Source organism: Folsomia candida, unplaced genomic scaffold (assembly GCF_002217175.1).
Source record: "Folsomia candida strain VU population unplaced genomic scaffold, ASM221717v1 Fcan01_Sc010, whole genome shotgun sequence".
Lineage (NCBI taxonomy): Eukaryota > Metazoa > Arthropoda > Collembola > Entomobryomorpha > Isotomidae > Folsomia > Folsomia candida.
In genome coordinates, this window is record NW_019091202.1 from 319,678 (window position 1) to 338,364 (window position 18,687).

An 18,687-nucleotide genomic window follows, 5' to 3' on the forward strand; every position below is an offset into this window, starting at 1 on the left:
AGATTTTCTAAACGTTTGAGAAACATGTTACCATGAAATGATTATTAGTGAAAATATTGTACCCTCTTTAAAAAACCAGTTAAAACGGAATTATAGAATTCTTTTTCTTTAAAAATGTCAATGTGGGTTTCTCAAATTTAGTGTGACCTATTCAGTGATCCGAGTGCGAAATAAATGTGTGGCTATTTCACCATTCAAAATGTTGAAACTATGTGACACTTGAGTTTGACGAAATTGTTTTGACACAACAAACAATTGAGGCCTCCAAGCGTATGCTTCCGAATTTGGCCAAGTTGGTGTCAATCAATCGACATTTAATTAATATAAAATGTATAAAAGACAGGATTTCCCAATGTGTAGATTTGGCACAGATATTTGCATCCCATAAAGTGAAAACGCATAGTGAATTTGGAAAGCGTAAAATTTATTGGCTTCATACCGCATCTTTTCACCCTTGGATTCAATTATCTCTATAAAATGAGACCATTTCCTGTATTTTGTAAATCTGACACCTATTACTAAAATTAGTGGTCGACGGGTATTAGTTTCGTGAAAATTGAAGAGCATACACTGGTAGACCTCCAATCCTAGTTATACAATCGTATTACGCAATAAGGGTTGTATGTCAAATGAGAACTATCGAATCCAACGATCTCTCTGGAATGTTCTTTAGAACTGATATGAATATTTGCCGGACGAGGAAAGTATTTACAATTCCAGTGTAGAGTTTCTTGTCTTAAGCCGAGTACTCAGGATGAATTTTTCGCGCGGAATGGAAGGCTATTTTATTCGTATAAATAAATCACTCTTTCACAGAAATCATTTGAATTTCTCTATTGGAGTGTTTCTTCAAATAAATTGCAAGATGTTGCGTAAGATTCTTTTTCCCACTTTTGCTGAACTTTTTCCGATGAAAAGTCTGTCCTGGGTACTGGGCATTATGTACAACTTCTACTCTTTTGAAAGTGAAAGTAAGAATTTCGTAACACTCGCATAAATTATTGGTTGTTTACCTGCCTGGCCAGTCATGAATTAAGTATGTACCTAGCTGAACTGTTATCTTTGTAGGATTGAGGTTGGGGCGGGTCGGGTAAGTGTTTGGTAATAGGGATTGTTAATCACAAGCGCTTCCATTTGTCCAAGGCGATAATTAAAAATGTATATGTTTTATATAATTGGTTTTTATTTTCGTAACGATCATATTTACATAAGATTTAATGCTTTTATGCAAGTCTTGTTAATTGTGACCCCGATAATAACTAGCAAATTAAGGCCAAAACTACAGTAAGAAATTACTATGTACAAGTATATGTTGACCTACCAGATTTTTAGCAGTGTAGTAAACATAAGTTCAATGCAGGCAATGCAGGAGCCGTACTTAAAGCATGTGATTTTCAGGAAATTTCGACCCCCACCCCCCGGTATGACCTATGCTATAATTCGTATATTGGAAGGATACCATGACCCCTTACCTTTCCACTAATCGATCACATGCTTTCTGCACAGTCCCCGAGCAGGACGATGAGACGCATTGCCTTTCATTCTTGTATTTCGTATCTTTCTGTGTAACCTGTATAAGATGTCAACTTTCTAAAAGTAACCTGCCATCACACAAAAGCATCTGCAAGTGAACGTACAGACATGCTATGCAGATTTGATAGACAAACAGATGTGATAATCTGTATGTACATACATATTCGCATGTACGTATCATCAAGCAGCAATACAAAAACGAGGAACAAGGCTACGCTAACCTAGAGTCGAATATTTCTCCCAGCTTTTCACAAAACCAGATACGATAATATAAATACAGATACGTTTATTTCAGAAATTAATACCTAATAATATTTAAGAAAAGGTTAAAGAACGATTTTACATAAAATGCATAAAATAAAATTTTTAAATAAAATTTTTAAAATTTTTTACATAAAATTATACGAATGCATTTTGCATTTGTATAATTATATTTTTTAATTAATTAAAGAATGTAAGATTTAAAACAAACATTACTGGAACCTGCGTTTAAAAAATTTAAAATATCTGCAAATACTCCTTAAAGTAATCTTGGGATGGAAATTCAGCAAGGATTTACACATCAGTCCAACACGTGCCTTGTTGAACAGGTAATTGTTAACTTAAATAATTCGTTCTTTTTTTGTGAAATTTTACTTTGGGAGTTTTTACTTTATAATTGTTTTATGGATTCTCCTTTGCTTAGAGAGAGTAAAAAAAATTAGGCGTAATTTTCATACATTTCAATTTACAATCTTCACGACTACTTTACATTTATGTAAAATATATACGATTTGCTAATTAAAATTATACATTATTTATAGAAAACATCTTTTCTTAAATACATGAACCTTGTAAAAATATTTTACAAATTATTACGTAATTCTGAAATGTATTATTTTTATGAAATATTATCAAACGGGTTGCTCCTCCAAAATTATCTTCTCGTTCAATTAGTTTAGGTGTTTTTATTAATAAGAAACCAAAAATAATTTTCTGATTAATTAATCAAAAAACTTATTAATTTGCTCTAGGTCGTGACCATAATTTGCAAATATTTGCCCGTCCAGGACATCAAGAATGCAAGGTTAATTAGCAAAGTGTGGAATTATGGGGCATCGTACCGCCTAAAGGAAGTTACCCGACTGTATCTTGACTTTGACCATAAAAATTTTGACCTGAATTTAATTAAGCAACAATTAAATTTCCGACCACACCACGTGACCATCCTTGTCCGAGGCCTTACCCCGATGAAGGGAGGATTACCATGTCAACCGGAAGTCCTGGTTCCGTCCGGACTGAATTTAAAAAGTTTATGGATAACTGGCTTCGCACGGAGTAATATGAAAGATGTCGAGGTGCTAATTGTTGGCGAAATTTTTGCAAAAAGTTACACAACCCTAGAAGAGATTAAATACTATGGGTATATCTGGCCAAAATTTGGGGAGGAGGTGGTATTCAAAAAAGTGAAGAGGTTGGCTATACGTTCCCTCCACTGGGGACAATTATCCCACGTGTCGCAAATTTTTCTTAACACGTGTCCCAACTTGGAGCGCCTAGAGATGGATTATTCCGGAAGGAGCTTGTGGAAGAAGAATCCTACTCATTTTCCAGGGTAAATTTGCACACACTAAATAAATTTGGAGGTGATTTTACAAAATTTTGGAGAATATTTTTAGTTTGGGATTTTCAAAAGGCACGATATCCTAATTTGCCAGTTTCGCTGAGATATTTGCATCCGAAGAGGGGTAAACACGCCTTGAAAGTGCAAAGTTTACAGTGATTTTTCTCTTCTTTGGATGCAAATACACGTGTAGCGAGAGATGCTGAACCTATTTTATGCAAATGACATATTAGCATACCTGTGCAAGTGATTCTCACCTCACTCAACTTCACTCATTTCCACCTCGAGCCAAATTGCCCTTCACTCCCCTCACTCGCGTGAAGGAAGGCTGAGTGAGGCTTCACTCACTGATAAATCCCATTCTCACTCCTTCATTCCCTTCACTCCCTCACTCCTTATATTTCACTCATTCCCTCACTCAGCTATTTTCCTCACTCTTTCTTTCAGTCAATTCAGTCCCTCGAGTCATCATAATTAAAGTATTTTGGCGCCATCTAGTGGGGTAACGTGAGACTGGGCTGGGGTAATGTGAGACTGGGTTGGGGCAACGCGAGACTGAGTTGGGGCAGCGTGAGATTGGAATGGGGCATGGCGAAAATTGCATGGGGTAATATGAGACCGTACTATGTTAATATTGCGACGCTTATTTGAGTATGTAAACTAATTATCTACCCTATATTCCTTCACCCGGAGGAGAAGGAGTGAGAGAGATGAAGGAGATGAAGCCTTCATCTCATTCATCATTCATTCCACTCATTCCTCATTTGGGCCTCCCTCACTCACCTTCACTCACTCGATCAAACTTTTCAACTCCCTCACTCAGATTCACTCTCCTTCACTCCCTCATCGTGAATGAAGCTTCAATTTGCGGAAATTGAGTGAAGCTGCACAGGTATGCATATTAGCTAAATTTATGAGTAATTAGCACTAATTTGGTAAATTCGAAATATATATCCGGTAGGACCAGCATTCTTACTAAAATAAATATATTCCCCCTGCTTCCAGCTCCTTAACAAGTTTAATCTTCACCACGGAATTCCTCCAAGATACCTGGATTTCCAAAAATTTCGCCCAAAGACTTTTAAACTTCCCGAATCCTCTCCGAGTCCTGCACTTTTATCAATACTTTGACGAAACCGATCCGGAACCCTGGTTCTTTCGGCTGCTGCACAAACATCACGGCACCCTTACCGATCTCGGTGTCACGTTAACGGGTTATTCTCCAGACCTCGTCCTTCCCCCACTTCCGGTTCTGGAATCTCTGGATATTAGTACCCGTGGGGATTACGACGTTTGGTGGGCGGACGAGGTCAACCCCACGGAAAGGGTGGACTATTCAAAATTTTTACCGAAATTAGCCCGCCTTCATTTAAAATGTGGCGCAGGCGTGGAAAGTTTCGACTTGCTGGATTCCTTCGTGCCGAACGAGCTGAAGGACTATGTCGGACCGGAGTGCAGAACTGTGAGGGAGGTTTTTATCCAGGAAAATCCGGAGACCCCGGAAACATTGATGGAACGGTTGTATCAGTACGGGTTTTTGCGAAGGGTTTGGCCAGAAGCGGAAATCAAGTGGCATACTGTGTTCAAAACTACTCCAATCAATATGGATACATAAGTGCTCACTTTTGACCAGCTGATTTTGAAAGAAATTTAACATTGTCCAAATCTGAGAGTTACATTGGAAAGAGTTACATTGTTGGGATAATTGTCTGAAAATAAAACTAATGCAAAGAAACTCCAGTTGTTTGATTTAAAATGAAAAATATGTATGTATGATATTCTGCATGGAGCTTTGGAGATTCCCACGCGTCAAAATACGTAGTCACCATGTAAATATGTAATTCCTTTTGTAAAATTTCTTTATATCGGAAAAGTTTCCACTGGAAACCTTCCTTCCAACGAGGTCTTGTGGATAAGTAATGAAACCCGAGTTTAAACTTACCGTCTTAGAAAACTTGTACTAAATTAGTTCGGACCAGAGCATATGTATGACCCCAAATCGGACGATAAAAACGAGCGTTCGGTTGGTTTACTATCCATGCGTTAAAATGTTGCAATGATAAATTTCACCAATAACAGTACGATGGTGTCAAGTGTAACCCTCAGATTTGGCTAAAATTTTAACATAAAATACGTGGTCCAAGTCATTCGAAAGGACGTTTCTAGAAGCTGTTTGTGCGATGGTGGGAATTTGTCAACATGTTTGAGGTCAAAGTTGAAAAATCTACGATTTTTTCCTACAGGGGGAATTGGAATGCGGTTTGTTCCGTAAAGCTTGGTAAAAATTGCGCATTTTTCAACTTTGACCTAAAATATTTTGGCAAACTCTGACCGTCGCACAAACTGCCTCAAGAAACATTGGTTCGAATGACTTGGACCACGTATTTTATTTTAAAATTTCAGCCAAATAGGAGCATTACACATCGCACCATCGCATTGTAAAAACCAATCTACTCAATTGGTAAGAAATTACTACCGAATGAATACCAGTTATGTAAACGTTGCTCTCCCTGATTTTTAGCAGTGTCGGGGACCTTTGCATGTATGTACATACGCGCACACATAGGGGCCGTACATAAAGCATATGGTCGATTTTCGGAAATGATTTTGACCCCCGGTGACTGTGACCTGTACTCTCCATGTTATAACTCTCTATGTAACATGGGAGGGATGGAATGTTCTGCAAATTAATTACATTAATTCTGCACAGTCCCCTAACACGACGCTGAGGATGGACTGCTTCTCGACCTTGTTTTTTGCATCTTTCTTTGTAACATGCATACATAAGATACAAGATTTTCTTTCTAAAACTAATTTATAATCCAATAGAAGCATATCTGTACATTCATGTCTACCTTCGTACCTATCTTCAAACACATGTATTAACATAGCATCATGACAAAAACCGGTGAATTTACAACTCTTCAAACGTTTAATAAATTCTGTTAAAGAAGAAACAAATTAATTAAAGTTAAAAAAAATATAATCTTGGGATGGAAACTGAGCAAAGATTTGCACATCCGAGGACCCCGAGGCTTGTAGAAGAGGTAATTAATTATGCACTTACTATCATTAATTTTAAGACCTTTTGCTGGAGACCGATCGGGGCTGAAGCATGAAAATGTTAATGAAAAATTTAAAGTGTTTTATAAAATCACTTAAGGGGAGAGAAACAACTGCCAGTTGCAGAAAAAATTTTAAAATAACTTTTTCGCCACCAAAATACAAAAAAAGTTCTAAAAATGCCTTTTTTGGGGGCAAAAAAATAATTTTTCGCGGTGAAACACATTGGACCGCATTCCCCATAATTATTTACATTTTTGACGTGAAAATCAAAATTTTGACAAAAATTGTTAAAATTAGTGGTTGACCTTCCCCATAAGTAGGATTGAGTAAAATATGTAGCGTGCGGATGAGTAGGAAACCCTCGCCTCCAGTCGCCTCCCGACAAGAGAGTGGAGGAAGCCCCGAGTTTCTTATCATTTCGGCCTCATCTGCGTGCTACATATTTTACTCAATCCAACTTATGGGGAAGGTCAACCACTAATTTTAACAATTTTTGTCAAAATTTTGATTTTCACGTCAAAAATGTAGATAATTATGGGGAATGCGGTCCAATGTGTTTCACCGCGAAAAATTATTTTTTTGTCCCCAAAAAAGGCATTTTTAACACTTTTTTGTATTTTGGGGGCGAAAAAGTTCTTTAAAAATTTTTTCTGCAACTGGCAGTTGTTTCTCTCCCCTTAAGTGATTTTATAAAACACCTTAAATTTTTCATTAACATTTTCATGCTTCAGCCCCGATCGGTCTCCAGCAAAAGGTCTTAAAATTAATGATAGTAAATATATAAATCGCCGTTTTTGAAAAATGTTACGTAGGGAGTTTTACTTCTTACTTTTAGATTTCTTTCGCGTAAATAATAAATTTGATTGGAGTCACTAATTTTTTACCATTCTCATTAAGATAAAATAGTTAAATAAGATAAAATTAAGAAAGAAAAACTCGAAATTTTTCAGGGTTTTTTAAGCCCCTCCAATTGTTCTAATTTTAACCATTTTAAAGCTTAATCTTAACAGTCATGTTACATAAGGACGATTTAATCGATTAAAATTAACAATTATTTCGTAAATGAACCTAATTTTTTTAAACTGCGTCCAAGGTTTGTAAATATTTTACAGATTTTTTGTTCATTTATGAAATATAGTACATACATATTTTCCTGAAATATTATGAAACGGGTCACTGCTTCAAAATTATCGTTTAGTTCAATTAGTTTTTTTATTAATAAAAAAATTTAAAAAAAAACATTTACTTTTGTTCCAGGTAGTGAACCTAATTTGCCAATATTTACCCCTGCAACACATCAAAAATGCGAGGTTGATAAGCAGAGTGTGGAATAATCGGGCATCCCACCGATTAAAGGAGATTTCCCGACTACACGTGGATTTTGAGCCGAGAAATTTTGACCTGAATTTAATTAAGGAGCAATTACATTTTCGCCCGCACCACGTGACCATCCTTGTGCGAGGGCTAACTCCGATAAAGGAAGAAGAAGAATTAACATGCCAACCGGAAGGAATCGTTCCGTCGGACCTGAATTTAAAAAGTGTATGGATCACGGGCTGCGAACGGAGTAATATGAAAGATGTGGAGGTACAAATTGTTGGCGAAATATTTGCAAAAAGTTGCACAACTTTAGAGGAAGTGAAATACGATGGGTACATCCGGCCGAGGTTTGGGGAGGGGGTGGTTTTCAGGAAAGTGAAAAAGTTGGGGGTATATTCCCTCCGGTGGGAACGATTATCCCACGTGGCGCAAACTTTCTTTAGCACGTGTCCAAACTTGGAGCGGTTAGAGATGGATTATGCTGGGACGAATTTGTGGAGGAAGAAACGTGCTCAATTCCCTAGGTACATATGTAAATTTGCATATTATTTGCACTTTCATCAATTCACCGACGAACCGGGACCACGTGGCGATTCGCTGTACCACTTTCTCCTAAAACATCAAAGCACCCTGGTCGACCTTGGCTTGACGTTGGAATGTTATGATCGAAACATTTTGCTCCCACCACTTCCGGTTTTGCAATCCCTGCGACTTACTGTCCCTAAGGATTACAAAATATGCTGGGTGGACGAGGATGATTTAGAGAAGATTGACTATGCAAAATTTTTGCCTAAATTAACCCGCCTTACTTTAAAGTGTAGCCCGGAAGTGGATACTTTCACCCTGGTGGATTCTTTTCTTCCGGTTAAGGCGCACGAGTTAAAGGACTATGTCGGACCGGGGTGCGCAACTGTGCGGGAGGTCGTTCTTCGCGAAAATCCGGAGGGAACCGCAGAATGGAAAGAACGGCGGGAACAGTGCTGCTACTTTTGGAGGGTTTGGCCAGAAGCGAAAATTAGGTGGGATACATTGTCCTAAATCAGTGACCACGTAAAATTGACCCCTGACTTTGAAGGAAATTGAACATTGTCGAAATAATAGATTTATAATTTTGTGTACTTTAAATATTTGCATTGTGAGAATAACTTTTTTAAAATAAGGCTAAAGTTTAGGTTCACACAATTTCCAGGTAGGGGATTCAACACCGGTTTTTCAAAACCGGAAAAACCGGAGAAAAACCGGTTTTCGGTTTCACCGAAAACCGGTTTTGCAATTCTAAAACCCGGATTTTCATCAACATTTTAAATTTTTTAAACGGTATTATTTTTGGAATTTTGATGCTATTTCGACATAATCGATTACAACTATGCTTAAAATTAATGCCTGTAATTATTTTGAAAAACTATTTGATAATTGTTAACAGCATTTTGCTGGTTCGTTGGATTTTACACAATTTAAAAAGTTGGAAAAACGATCAACCAAATTATGAGTGATGAATTTGAAAAACTGCATAAATTATTAGCAGAGTTCCTGAGTTCGCATCCTACTGTGATAACCACTTTTTAGCCTTTTAGCGATCTCGTATTTCATTCATAAATTAATACTAGAAGTTTCAATTTACAAAAATTATATTTTCGAATAAACTTCGAGCATTGTTCCAGCCTAGGAATCGGTATACGTGCAAAAATCTGAGAAGTTATAGCATCATAACAGCGCTAAATTTTAGATGAAATTGTATTAATGCGTATTCTGAAAAGTCAAACATATGTATGCACAACTGTATGCATGTACGGTCTCACTTGTGCATGTAAGAAAATCCTTATCTTGTCCATGAATATTTAGATAAAAATTTCCCCGTCATTATCCAGTGAAAATGTTACAGTATAAGGTTGTTCGTAATAGTTCATATAGGCATTCTCCAAAAATGCACAACTTTGCAAATGGGTTAAAAGATGAAACACTGGCCTCTATTTTTTATCTCATTTCCTACGAACGTAGTATTTTCTTCTGGCTTACATGTCGAAATTGATTGTGCTTTCGTATAATTTTTAGAATAAAATAAAGCTTCGGTTACATATTTACAATTAATTGGCATCTTCATTTTAAGTTAATATAAAGAACGTCCGGGAATGAATGGGAATGGTCTGAAAATGTGGTCATAAAATCACAATGAGTTATCGGAATTTTAAACTTTTTGCATATGTATAATACCAAATACGTACCTACGTAATTTAGTTAATAGCTAAGGCCGCCTCACCCCCGTTGGCGACTAGTTCGATTTTCTTGCGAAGATTTTTCATTAAATTTTTTCCCGAAGTTTTTGCCACTTCCGAGGTGATTTTCTTCCATCGTCCTTTGAATTTTCGAAAGGTGTCAGGCACATCTTGAAGCCGGGAGTATACTGACTTAGAACGTGCCCAGAATTTTTCGATTGGGCGGAGTTGGGGTACATTAGGTGGGTTGATATCTTTTGGTACGAAATCAATATTTTTCTTTCTGAGGTACTCGGTCACTTTCTTTCCATAGTGACAAGTGGCGAGGTCAGGCCAAAACAAAACTTTATCATTTTTGTGAAACCTATTAATAAATGCTTCCAATCCAGCCTTGACGCAATTTTTCAGATAAATATCTTGATTGATATTCCCTTCGAGAACTACCGGGTCTGATACATGTCCGTGACTGGAGATGCATTGCCAAATGCAATATTTCTTTGGAAATTTGTCTTTTTTTCGTACTTTTTCTTCATAAGCCACTTCAGAGGGATCCGAGCTATGAAAAAAATGACGCCCTGGAAGATTTGAAGGGTCAACCGGAACATACGTTTCGTCATCCAGGATCACTACTTTTCCACGCATTTTCTTCAACAATTTTTGACATCAATCCTTGATCCGACTTTCTTGTACGGGCTTGTAATTTGGTGCAGGTTTTTTGGTCCTTGCTTTGATTCCTAGTTTATGGACCTTAATTTCCCCCAGGTAGCTTTTGGAAATTTTGACTTTCCTGGCAGCTACAGCTACTGACGTTGATGGCTTGGTTTTGAAAATTTTTTCAATTCTATTTTTCACTCGAGTGGTCGCTAGCTTCGCCGGACGACCAGCTGGCTTCTTGAATTGCACATTTTCGGAATCCTTGAACTTTTTTATGTAGGAATACACATTTGAACTTGGAATTCCTTCCTGCTTAAAAAAGTTCCAGGTCACCTTGGAGTCTCGGTTGGCTGTCGTGTTGTAGAACTCCATCACTCGTTTTGCTAACAGCTCCCTTTCAAACAAGCTTCTTCTACCCTTATCCATTTTTGAAATTTAAGAGTGATATACCAAATTGACCCTAATGAAGTGGGCTTTCAGAAATTTAAATTATTATAGTTCGCGGGTTTATTGATTTGTCAATATACTCGCTAGAGCGCGCATTCCCATTCATTCCCGGACGTTCTTTATAATCCATTAATTTAAGATATATTTACTAAAAGATTTAGAGAAGATATATTTCTTATTAGTTTGACATTTTTCGGCAATCTTTCTGCCAGGCCGTTGCTTTTAAGGCTTGGGCTTCTAAACCTACCATACCCACATACTCAAGTTTTCTATCTTTCTGGTGCACAAAATATTATTTTGGAAATACGGTGAAAAACCGGTTTTTCACCGATTTTGGTGGATGGAAAACCGGAAAAACCGAAAACCGGTTTTCAGAAAAGGGTCCGGTTTTGAATTCCCTATTTCCAGGAGGACTGTTTGTATTAAAATGACAGATAATTTTAATGATATAAACATCTCGTCTGCCAGAGTATTATTTAGTAAAGTATGTATGTATACATATGTATACTAATAAATCTTTAATTATTTGATTATTAGGTATTTGATTACAAATTAATTTTATACTTAAATAGTAATTAATTTAATACGTAAAGGAGTCTACTATACAAATGTTGCGTGAATAATAAATGAATGACACCTAAATACTTCCCATTTTTCTCTTCATTTCAACATGCTTTTAATTTTATTCTCGTCTCATCAAACAGTAATATCGTGTCAATTTCAATGTGCCTCTGTTATCTTATAAATACTGTCAGGGGATTCTGGCCCCGAGTTTTATTTTGTTAGCTTTTTTCGGCCATTGTTAAAGAATTCATGATAACTCCTTAAATCTCAGCTTTTATTTACTGAGGAAAATTAATTCAAATATGACTCTGTGCGTATTTGCAGATTGATTAAATTTTTATGAAGCATGATATCAATACCAAAATCTCGACGGAAAACTAAAGAAAAACGATTAAGATATCTTTAAACAACATGCATATTATGTAAATTAATATGTATTTAGTGTTACATAAACTGTTTGCAAACCAACAATTTGAAAATATGCGATAAAAAATCATAATGCAAAAGCCCTCTTAGGATGACACTGCATTTTTTAAATCTCTTAACTTAATGGATTCTAAATTGAGAGGTGTTTGCTCACCTGTTGTGGTATTATTAGCTCATGTCATAAAATTTCGAACCCACCTGGATACTAGATTATTAACTGCTTTATATTACCGTTTTGTCCGTCCGTCTGTATTTGAATACATATATTTGTCTGGGGGCAAGATATATATATATATATATATGTATCTCTTCAGAACGCTGTAACACACATAAATAGTCCAGCTCGATTTTTGGTAGTGCGAGTGCGCTTTTAGTTTTTTGCGGAAATAGGATTTCTGCGGTCAAGGTCACGTGGGTGACACTGCATGGACTGAGGTCAAATGTCAAATGAAGGTCACGTTTACGTGACCTTCATGTTTATATACAGTGTCATTACTTCAAATTAAATTTCTCCAAGATATTAACACCATACACACAATGTCTTTACTACATATGTAAAGGGTGTTGATTTAATTCTGCCCGACTTCTCGTGCCAATTTTTAAAAACTCGTACCTCAAAAACAGTGAATGCTTCGAGGTCAATCATTATATCAGAGACTCATAGCTAATTTTACCTTAATCATGCCAGTAACTCTTTTGTTTTGACTTTGTTTTAATTTTCGGAAATTTGTAACCCGTTCCCAAAAATCTATCGGGACGAATTAAACCAAGATCATTTAGTCGCACATAATTTTTATTTGGTGTCAGTAAGGAGTTCCAACTTTGTAAAAAAATCGCTTTTTTGGCTCTTTCACAAAACGCTTTTTTCTCAATTCCGCACGTGATTTCGAAATTGTTTCCAATATTTTTGCTTAAAAATAAAATCAAGGTTAAGATAATTTTATTTTTGGACCAAGAGAGTGAGAAAAGAACGAAATTGCATCGCAATTGACAAAAAAGCTTTTTGAGAAAAGAGCGAAAAAAACTATTTTTTACAAAGTTGGGAGTCCCTAATTTACCATACTGTTTGACGCTAATTCTTTATGTTCGTTTCACACAGCTTATTTGCAAAGTACTTACTTAAACGGTGGAATATTTACATAAATAAAAAATCTGTGTAACACATTTTTTCTCCAATCAAGCACACTATTTACCTTGACATTCACACAGCCAGTTGTCATGTTACTCATATATCTCCTATCTGCATTTGTTCATAAAAACCTGCAGTTTTCTAAAAAACGTTCCAGTCCTACAGATTCATTTCGTTGATCAGCATGCTGTCTAAATTTGTGCTTATTTTATTTCTCCAAATTTACGTCGCCACGTGTCATCAGGATGGAGACGCCTTGTTTTTAACCCCACTCATTAAAAGGGGAAATATTACAGAGGCACAACGGCTCAGTAAAGTCGGGGGATTTTTAGCGTACCCAGAAATCACGAGCTATTCCGGATACATAACGGTTAATGAAGAGTATAATTCCAATTTGTTCTTTTGGTTCTTTTCAGCACAGGTAATTTACGCACATATACAATTAATTTTATTGTAATGGTCTCAAATTTATCGAGGAAATACGCGCAAGCTTTGGAAATATTTATTACAAAATCTATAAACTGCCAAGCTCTTAACGAATTTTATAAACTTTTCTGTGGAAATCTTATAGCTCACAATCTTTTGCGAACTTAGGCAGACCAAGGAAATCCCTGTATTTTGCAAAATTATCTTAAGATACGTAAATTGGAAAATGCATGGATTTTACGAGTTACCAATAACTGCGTGAATTGCTTAAATATTATGGTTTACTTTTATGAAAAATTGCGAGTTTTTGAGTAAAAGTAGAAAATTTGCATCATTATGCAATAGTTTATTTTTTTCAAAGGTTTGAATCAACGAGTAAAAATATATCTACATTTCATAATCATGGGGAACGAATGAATAATTTTTATATTTTCTTAATTCAATGAGGTTTGCGTTCTTTTTGAGAAAGTACTACTTTTCTCATATTTCCCAAAAACTTGCGAAGCGACCATCCTAATTTTACTCAGGATAATTACACACAATTAAATTTTTTGCTCATCCAGAATAATTCGAGTGATGCGCCCGTCTGGCTTTGGAGCGAGGGTGGTCCCGGGATCACAGGCCTGCACTCACTGTTCAGCCACAACGGTCCGTATTTCTTGGAGGAAGATAAGCACATTCGGCTCCGAAATAATTCCTGGCACATGACCCAAAACATCATCTATCTGGTTAGTCCCGTCGGCGTGGGTAAATACTTAAATAAATTTGAATATGTATACATACAAATTTGCAAATTGTTTATGAAAAAATCTTGCAAATTAAATTCGCGAATTAAATCCTTAGGATTCAGTTTCACTCAGAACGACGCAGCATACGTAAAATCCAGTGAAGAAGCGGCGCCCCCAATTTACGAATTTTTGCTCCAATTTTTCCAACTGTTCCCTCACCTGGCACAGAATGATTTCTATAATGGAGGCGTTTCTTATGGAGGTTATTTATGTTATCAGTTTTTCATATATTTAAAAAATACGTAATGTTCCCATTTTGAAAAACGTATTTTAAGAGTAAAATTATTATTTTTTTTACTTAAATAGCATCATACGCGAGCGTTCTGGCGAATTACATCCACACCCAGAATCAAAATAGTCCCGAGTTTGCCATTAATTTGAAGGGAATCCTGCTCGAGTCGCCGTGGGTTGATCCGATTGCACAATTCGATTATTCCACTTATCTCCATAACGTGGCCATTATTGATGACAAGACGAAAAGGGAATGTGACGTTACGGCTGACATAGTCAAGGAGCAGATCAACCAAGGGAATTATTTGGGTGCCTTCGCGGTAATAAAATGTGATCAATTTGTAACTTTACATATGTCAAAGATTTCCATCGATTTGTGTAATTTATGGAGGAATAATTGCATGCAATTTTTCAACCTACATAAATTAATAACATATTTATTACACTATTTATATTGGCGAAATTTGTGGTGAATACATACATGAGACAAATTCTGGTTGTAAAATTGTCACGTGTTGACAATGTCTCAAATAGAAAGTGATACAGACTAGGTTCACATAAACCGGTACATGGTGTGTGCAGAGTTGTCGCGAAACCAAAAACGCTCTTACACGAGTCCAAAAGAATCAAAAATTAGTGTATACGTGTAACAGCGTTTTTTCTCAATGTGCCCCAAAGTTTTCATATTGCCCCAAATACTGGAAAACCATATTTCAACGTTACTAGCAGGTTAATTCTCTCCAGACTTGGCATGCTATCCTCATTTCGTATTCGTCACATCGCCCCAGAGAATTGGCAGCCTAGGTTAAAATTTGTATTGCCATCTACCTGAAAATTTTGACAATTTTTTTAATTTTTTTGAAATATTTTCGAAATTTATGAAATGGTATCTTTCTAGCTTCATATCTCTACAGAAACACTATATTCTGCTTCGAATGCCGTTTCATTGAACCTCATAGGTCAAATATTAAGGGTACTTTGTAGGAAGATCGATTTTGGCAGAGGTTCCCGCTAAGTACCAATAATTCTAATTTTCTCCAGTAGTGTCGATGCGGTTTACCCCAACTTTTGATATGTTTTACATATATAGTAGTGCAACAATTGTCAATCGCACTAACCGTCGAAATCGACCTGTATGACCTTACTCTAAGGGTCGGGGGTAAAAGTTCGGAGGTCAAATCTCACATAACCCCTTAAGTGCGACATCGTTGAAAAGGTCTCGGTTAGAGGATTCAGAATATATATAGTTTGTGGGGTCTATGGTCACTCCTTAGTGTTCCAGAAGTGGAAGATTATTTTTGAGTTTGTGCCCATCTGTTTGCCATGTTAGCTTCCTATCTAGTGCTGTGTTAAATTCTGGAAAATCAGAAATTCTCATTGAACCGCCTCTAGACATCCACGGAGTGGTCATAGACCCCACAAAGTATATATATTCTGAATCCTCTAACCGAGACCTTTTCAACGATGTCACACTTAAGGGGTTAGGTGAGACTTGACCTCCAAACTTTTACCCCCGACCCTTAGAGCAAGGTCATACAGGTCGATTTCGACGGTTAGTGCGGTTGACAATTGTTGCACTACTAAATATGTAAAACATATCAAAAGTTGGGGTAAACCGCATCGACACTACTGGAGAAAATTAGAATTATTGGTACTTAGCGGGAACCTCTGCCAAAATCGATCTTCCTACATAGTACCCTTAATATTTGACCTATGAGGTTCAATGAAACGGCATTCGAAGCAGAATATAGTGTTTCTGTAGAGATATGAAGCTAGAAAGATACCATTTCATAAATTTCGAAAATATTTCAAAAAAATTAAAAAAATTGTCAAAATTTTCAGGTAGATGGCATTACAAATTTTAACCTAGGCTGCCAATTCTCTGGGGCGATGTGACGAATACGAAATGAGGATAGCATGCCAAGTTTGGAGAGAATTAACCCACTAGTAACGTTGAAATGTGGTGTTCCAGTATTTGGGGCAATATGAAAACTTTGGGGCACATTGAGAAAAAACGCTGTTACACGTATACACTAATTTTTGATTCTATTGGACATGTGCAAGAGCGAATTTTGGTTTCCCGACAACTCTGCACACACCATGTACCGGTTTATGTGAACCTAGTCTACATTTTAAATTTTCAGAAAATGCCACACTCTAAAAATAATGACATGCTTTTTAAAATTAAGTCTTATCTATTTTGTGTTGGGCAGATTATAAAAATCCAGAGTAAACTTTCCAATTTTGATCTGTTGGGAGCATCAAGGTGGGTTTAGGATAGTTTACTTACAGGGAAACATACCGAGGTGTCCAACGAGTTAAAGGTCGACACCTATACCAAAATGACCACAATACATGGTTTATTAAACAAACTGAGGGAATTTCCGTGTAAAATTCACTTTTCGTCAAGTTGTGACGATATTTTTGACGAGCGCATAACCATCGGGTAGCCAGAGAGGGAGAGGTCGGCCGCTAATGATCAGGTCGACCACAGAGAAGCGTCGTCGTCTTCACGTCTTCTTCAGAGATTTCAAATTCTATCAAATTTTGAAAACCACTTGAAATTTTGAAAAAAAAATTGAAATTTCTTCAAAATTTCAAAAATTTCTTCAAAATTTCAAAAATTTCTTCAAAATTTCAAAAATTTCTTCAAAATTTCAAAACTTTCTTCAAAATTTCAAAATTTTCTTCAAAATTTCAAAATTTTCTCAAATTTTCAAAATTTTCAAAATTTTGCTCAACATTTCATCATTTTCTCAAAATTTTAATATTTTCTCAAAATTCCAAAATTTCAAGATATTTTCAAAATTTGAAAGAATTTGAAATCTCTGAAGAAGACGTGAAGACGACGACGCTTCTCTGTGGTCGACCTGATCATTTGCGGCCGACCTCTCCCGCTGGCAACCCGATGGTCGTGCGCTCGTTACAAATATCGTCACAACTTGACGAAAAGTGAATTTTACACGGAAATTCCCTCAGTTTGTTTAATAAACCATGTATTGTGGTCATTTTGGTATAGGTGTCGACCTTTAACTCGTTGGACACCTCGGTATGTTCCCTTGTTAGTTATTGAAGTCAGGGTGCATTTAAACTTTAGAAAATGGTAAATCAATTTTTAAGAGTGTATACCTCGATTTTCCATCTTCTCTTCTGCTTTTAGCAGTCAAAGCTTAAAAAATGTTTAGCGTTTTAATTACATAAATTTCTTGCCACTTTTTTATTCAGACCTGGCAACAATTAGTTGGCTCGATTCCTGCCGCTGCGGGATTCTATCCAATGTACAACATCATCAAGGACACGATCAACTACCCAAATTTTACCGACTTGGTAAATTCGGAGCCCTGCCGAAGATCTTTGCACGTGGGAAATATATCCTTCTCGTTCGTCTCGCCACGTGTTCAGAGCGACATGCACAACAATTTCATGGCATCGGTTAAATCGCATTTAGAATCCGTGCTAAATGCGGGATACAAAGCGATCATGTACGTCGGTAATTTGGACGCCGGACTTCCCGGGGTTGCGGATATGGTCAAGAATTTGAACTGGGATGGAGCCGACGAATTGAACAATAGCACGAGAGGAATTTGGCGGGTGGATGGAAAAGTGGCGGGTTATTTGAATTCGGCGCGGAACGCGAACTACATTGTTATGAGGAATGCTGGTAGGTGAAACTATGAATATGAGGGTGGCGGGAATTGAAAAAAATTCAAATTTGATTATTTCCCTAGGTCATGGATGCAACGGGGACCAGCCCGAATGGGGTTTTGACCTTGTTAACCGATTTACTAAAGGAGACTCGTTTATTGAAGTTGTGAAGTGATTTGGCATAATTTTCAATATGTTTAGAAAATCGATTTTAAAATTTTTAATTCGGAGGCTAAATATAGCGTCAAATTTCAATTTGGATAATAAAATTTGATCCAATACATGCGTAGTTCATAAAAATTAAATCTGCATTTGTTTATTTTTTTGTTTATTACTCTCAATTCCTTCTCATCGTATTATTCCGTCAAGCATAAAATTTTATAGGAAAAACAAATCTTTTAGAAGTTTTATAACTGATTCTTTCGCGTTCGGAAATATATCAAACATTCGCGTATACAGCTTAGCAAAGTCTACTACATTATTCCACCTCCTAACCACCCCTAAATCTATCCTTTTCACGGATTCGACAACCTGAATATGATTTTGCGACGGAATAAATGCATCCGAACAGGACCAAATTTCCAAAATTTCCACAACTGGGAAACACTCGGCGTAATCGATCGGTCCAAAATATCCAGGCAT

At 36.5% G+C, this 18,687-nt stretch overlaps 2 protein-coding genes across 6 annotated transcripts; both read left to right on the forward strand.

Moving 5' to 3' along the window:
* Window positions 1-1,620: 1,620 nt before the first annotated feature.
* Window positions 1,621-4,894, forward strand: LOC110854649. Of its 4 annotated transcripts, XM_035855334.1 has the most exons (5): window positions 1,639-1,858; window positions 1,985-1,987; window positions 2,060-2,123; window positions 2,547-3,127; window positions 4,142-4,894. In XM_035855334.1, the coding sequence occupies exons 3-5, from the start codon at window positions 2,070-2,072 to the stop codon at window positions 4,749-4,751; spliced, it is 1,245 nt and encodes a 414-aa protein (XP_035711227.1). In that variant the 5' UTR covers window positions 1,639-1,858; window positions 1,985-1,987; window positions 2,060-2,069; the 3' UTR covers window positions 4,752-4,894. The 4 variants fall into 4 exon arrangements, 2 of the variants coding, with proteins under 2 accessions (XP_035711227.1, XP_021958807.2); XM_022103115.2 differs by lacking the exon at window positions 1,639-1,858 and having other exon boundaries at window positions 1,965-1,987; XR_004835680.1 differs by having other exon boundaries at window positions 1,621-2,123; window positions 2,547-3,158.
* An 8,198-nt stretch (window positions 4,895-13,092) lies between these two features.
* LOC110854720 (venom serine carboxypeptidase) lies at window positions 13,093-18,326 on the forward strand. 2 transcript variants are annotated; one of them, XM_022103181.2, is made up of 6 exons: window positions 13,093-13,376; window positions 13,945-14,128; window positions 14,225-14,371; window positions 14,476-14,720; window positions 17,626-18,061; window positions 18,129-18,326. In XM_022103181.2, exons 1-6 carry the CDS (start codon window positions 13,140-13,142, stop codon window positions 18,218-18,220), a joined length of 1,341 nt encoding a protein of 446 aa, XP_021958873.2. In that variant the 5' UTR covers window positions 13,093-13,139; the 3' UTR covers window positions 18,221-18,326. The 2 variants fall into 2 exon arrangements, with proteins under 2 accessions (XP_021958873.2, XP_035711366.1); XM_035855473.1 differs by lacking the exon at window positions 18,129-18,326 and adding an exon at window positions 16,614-16,666 and having other exon boundaries at window positions 17,626-17,775.
* The last annotated feature ends 361 nt before the right edge of the window (window positions 18,327-18,687 follow it).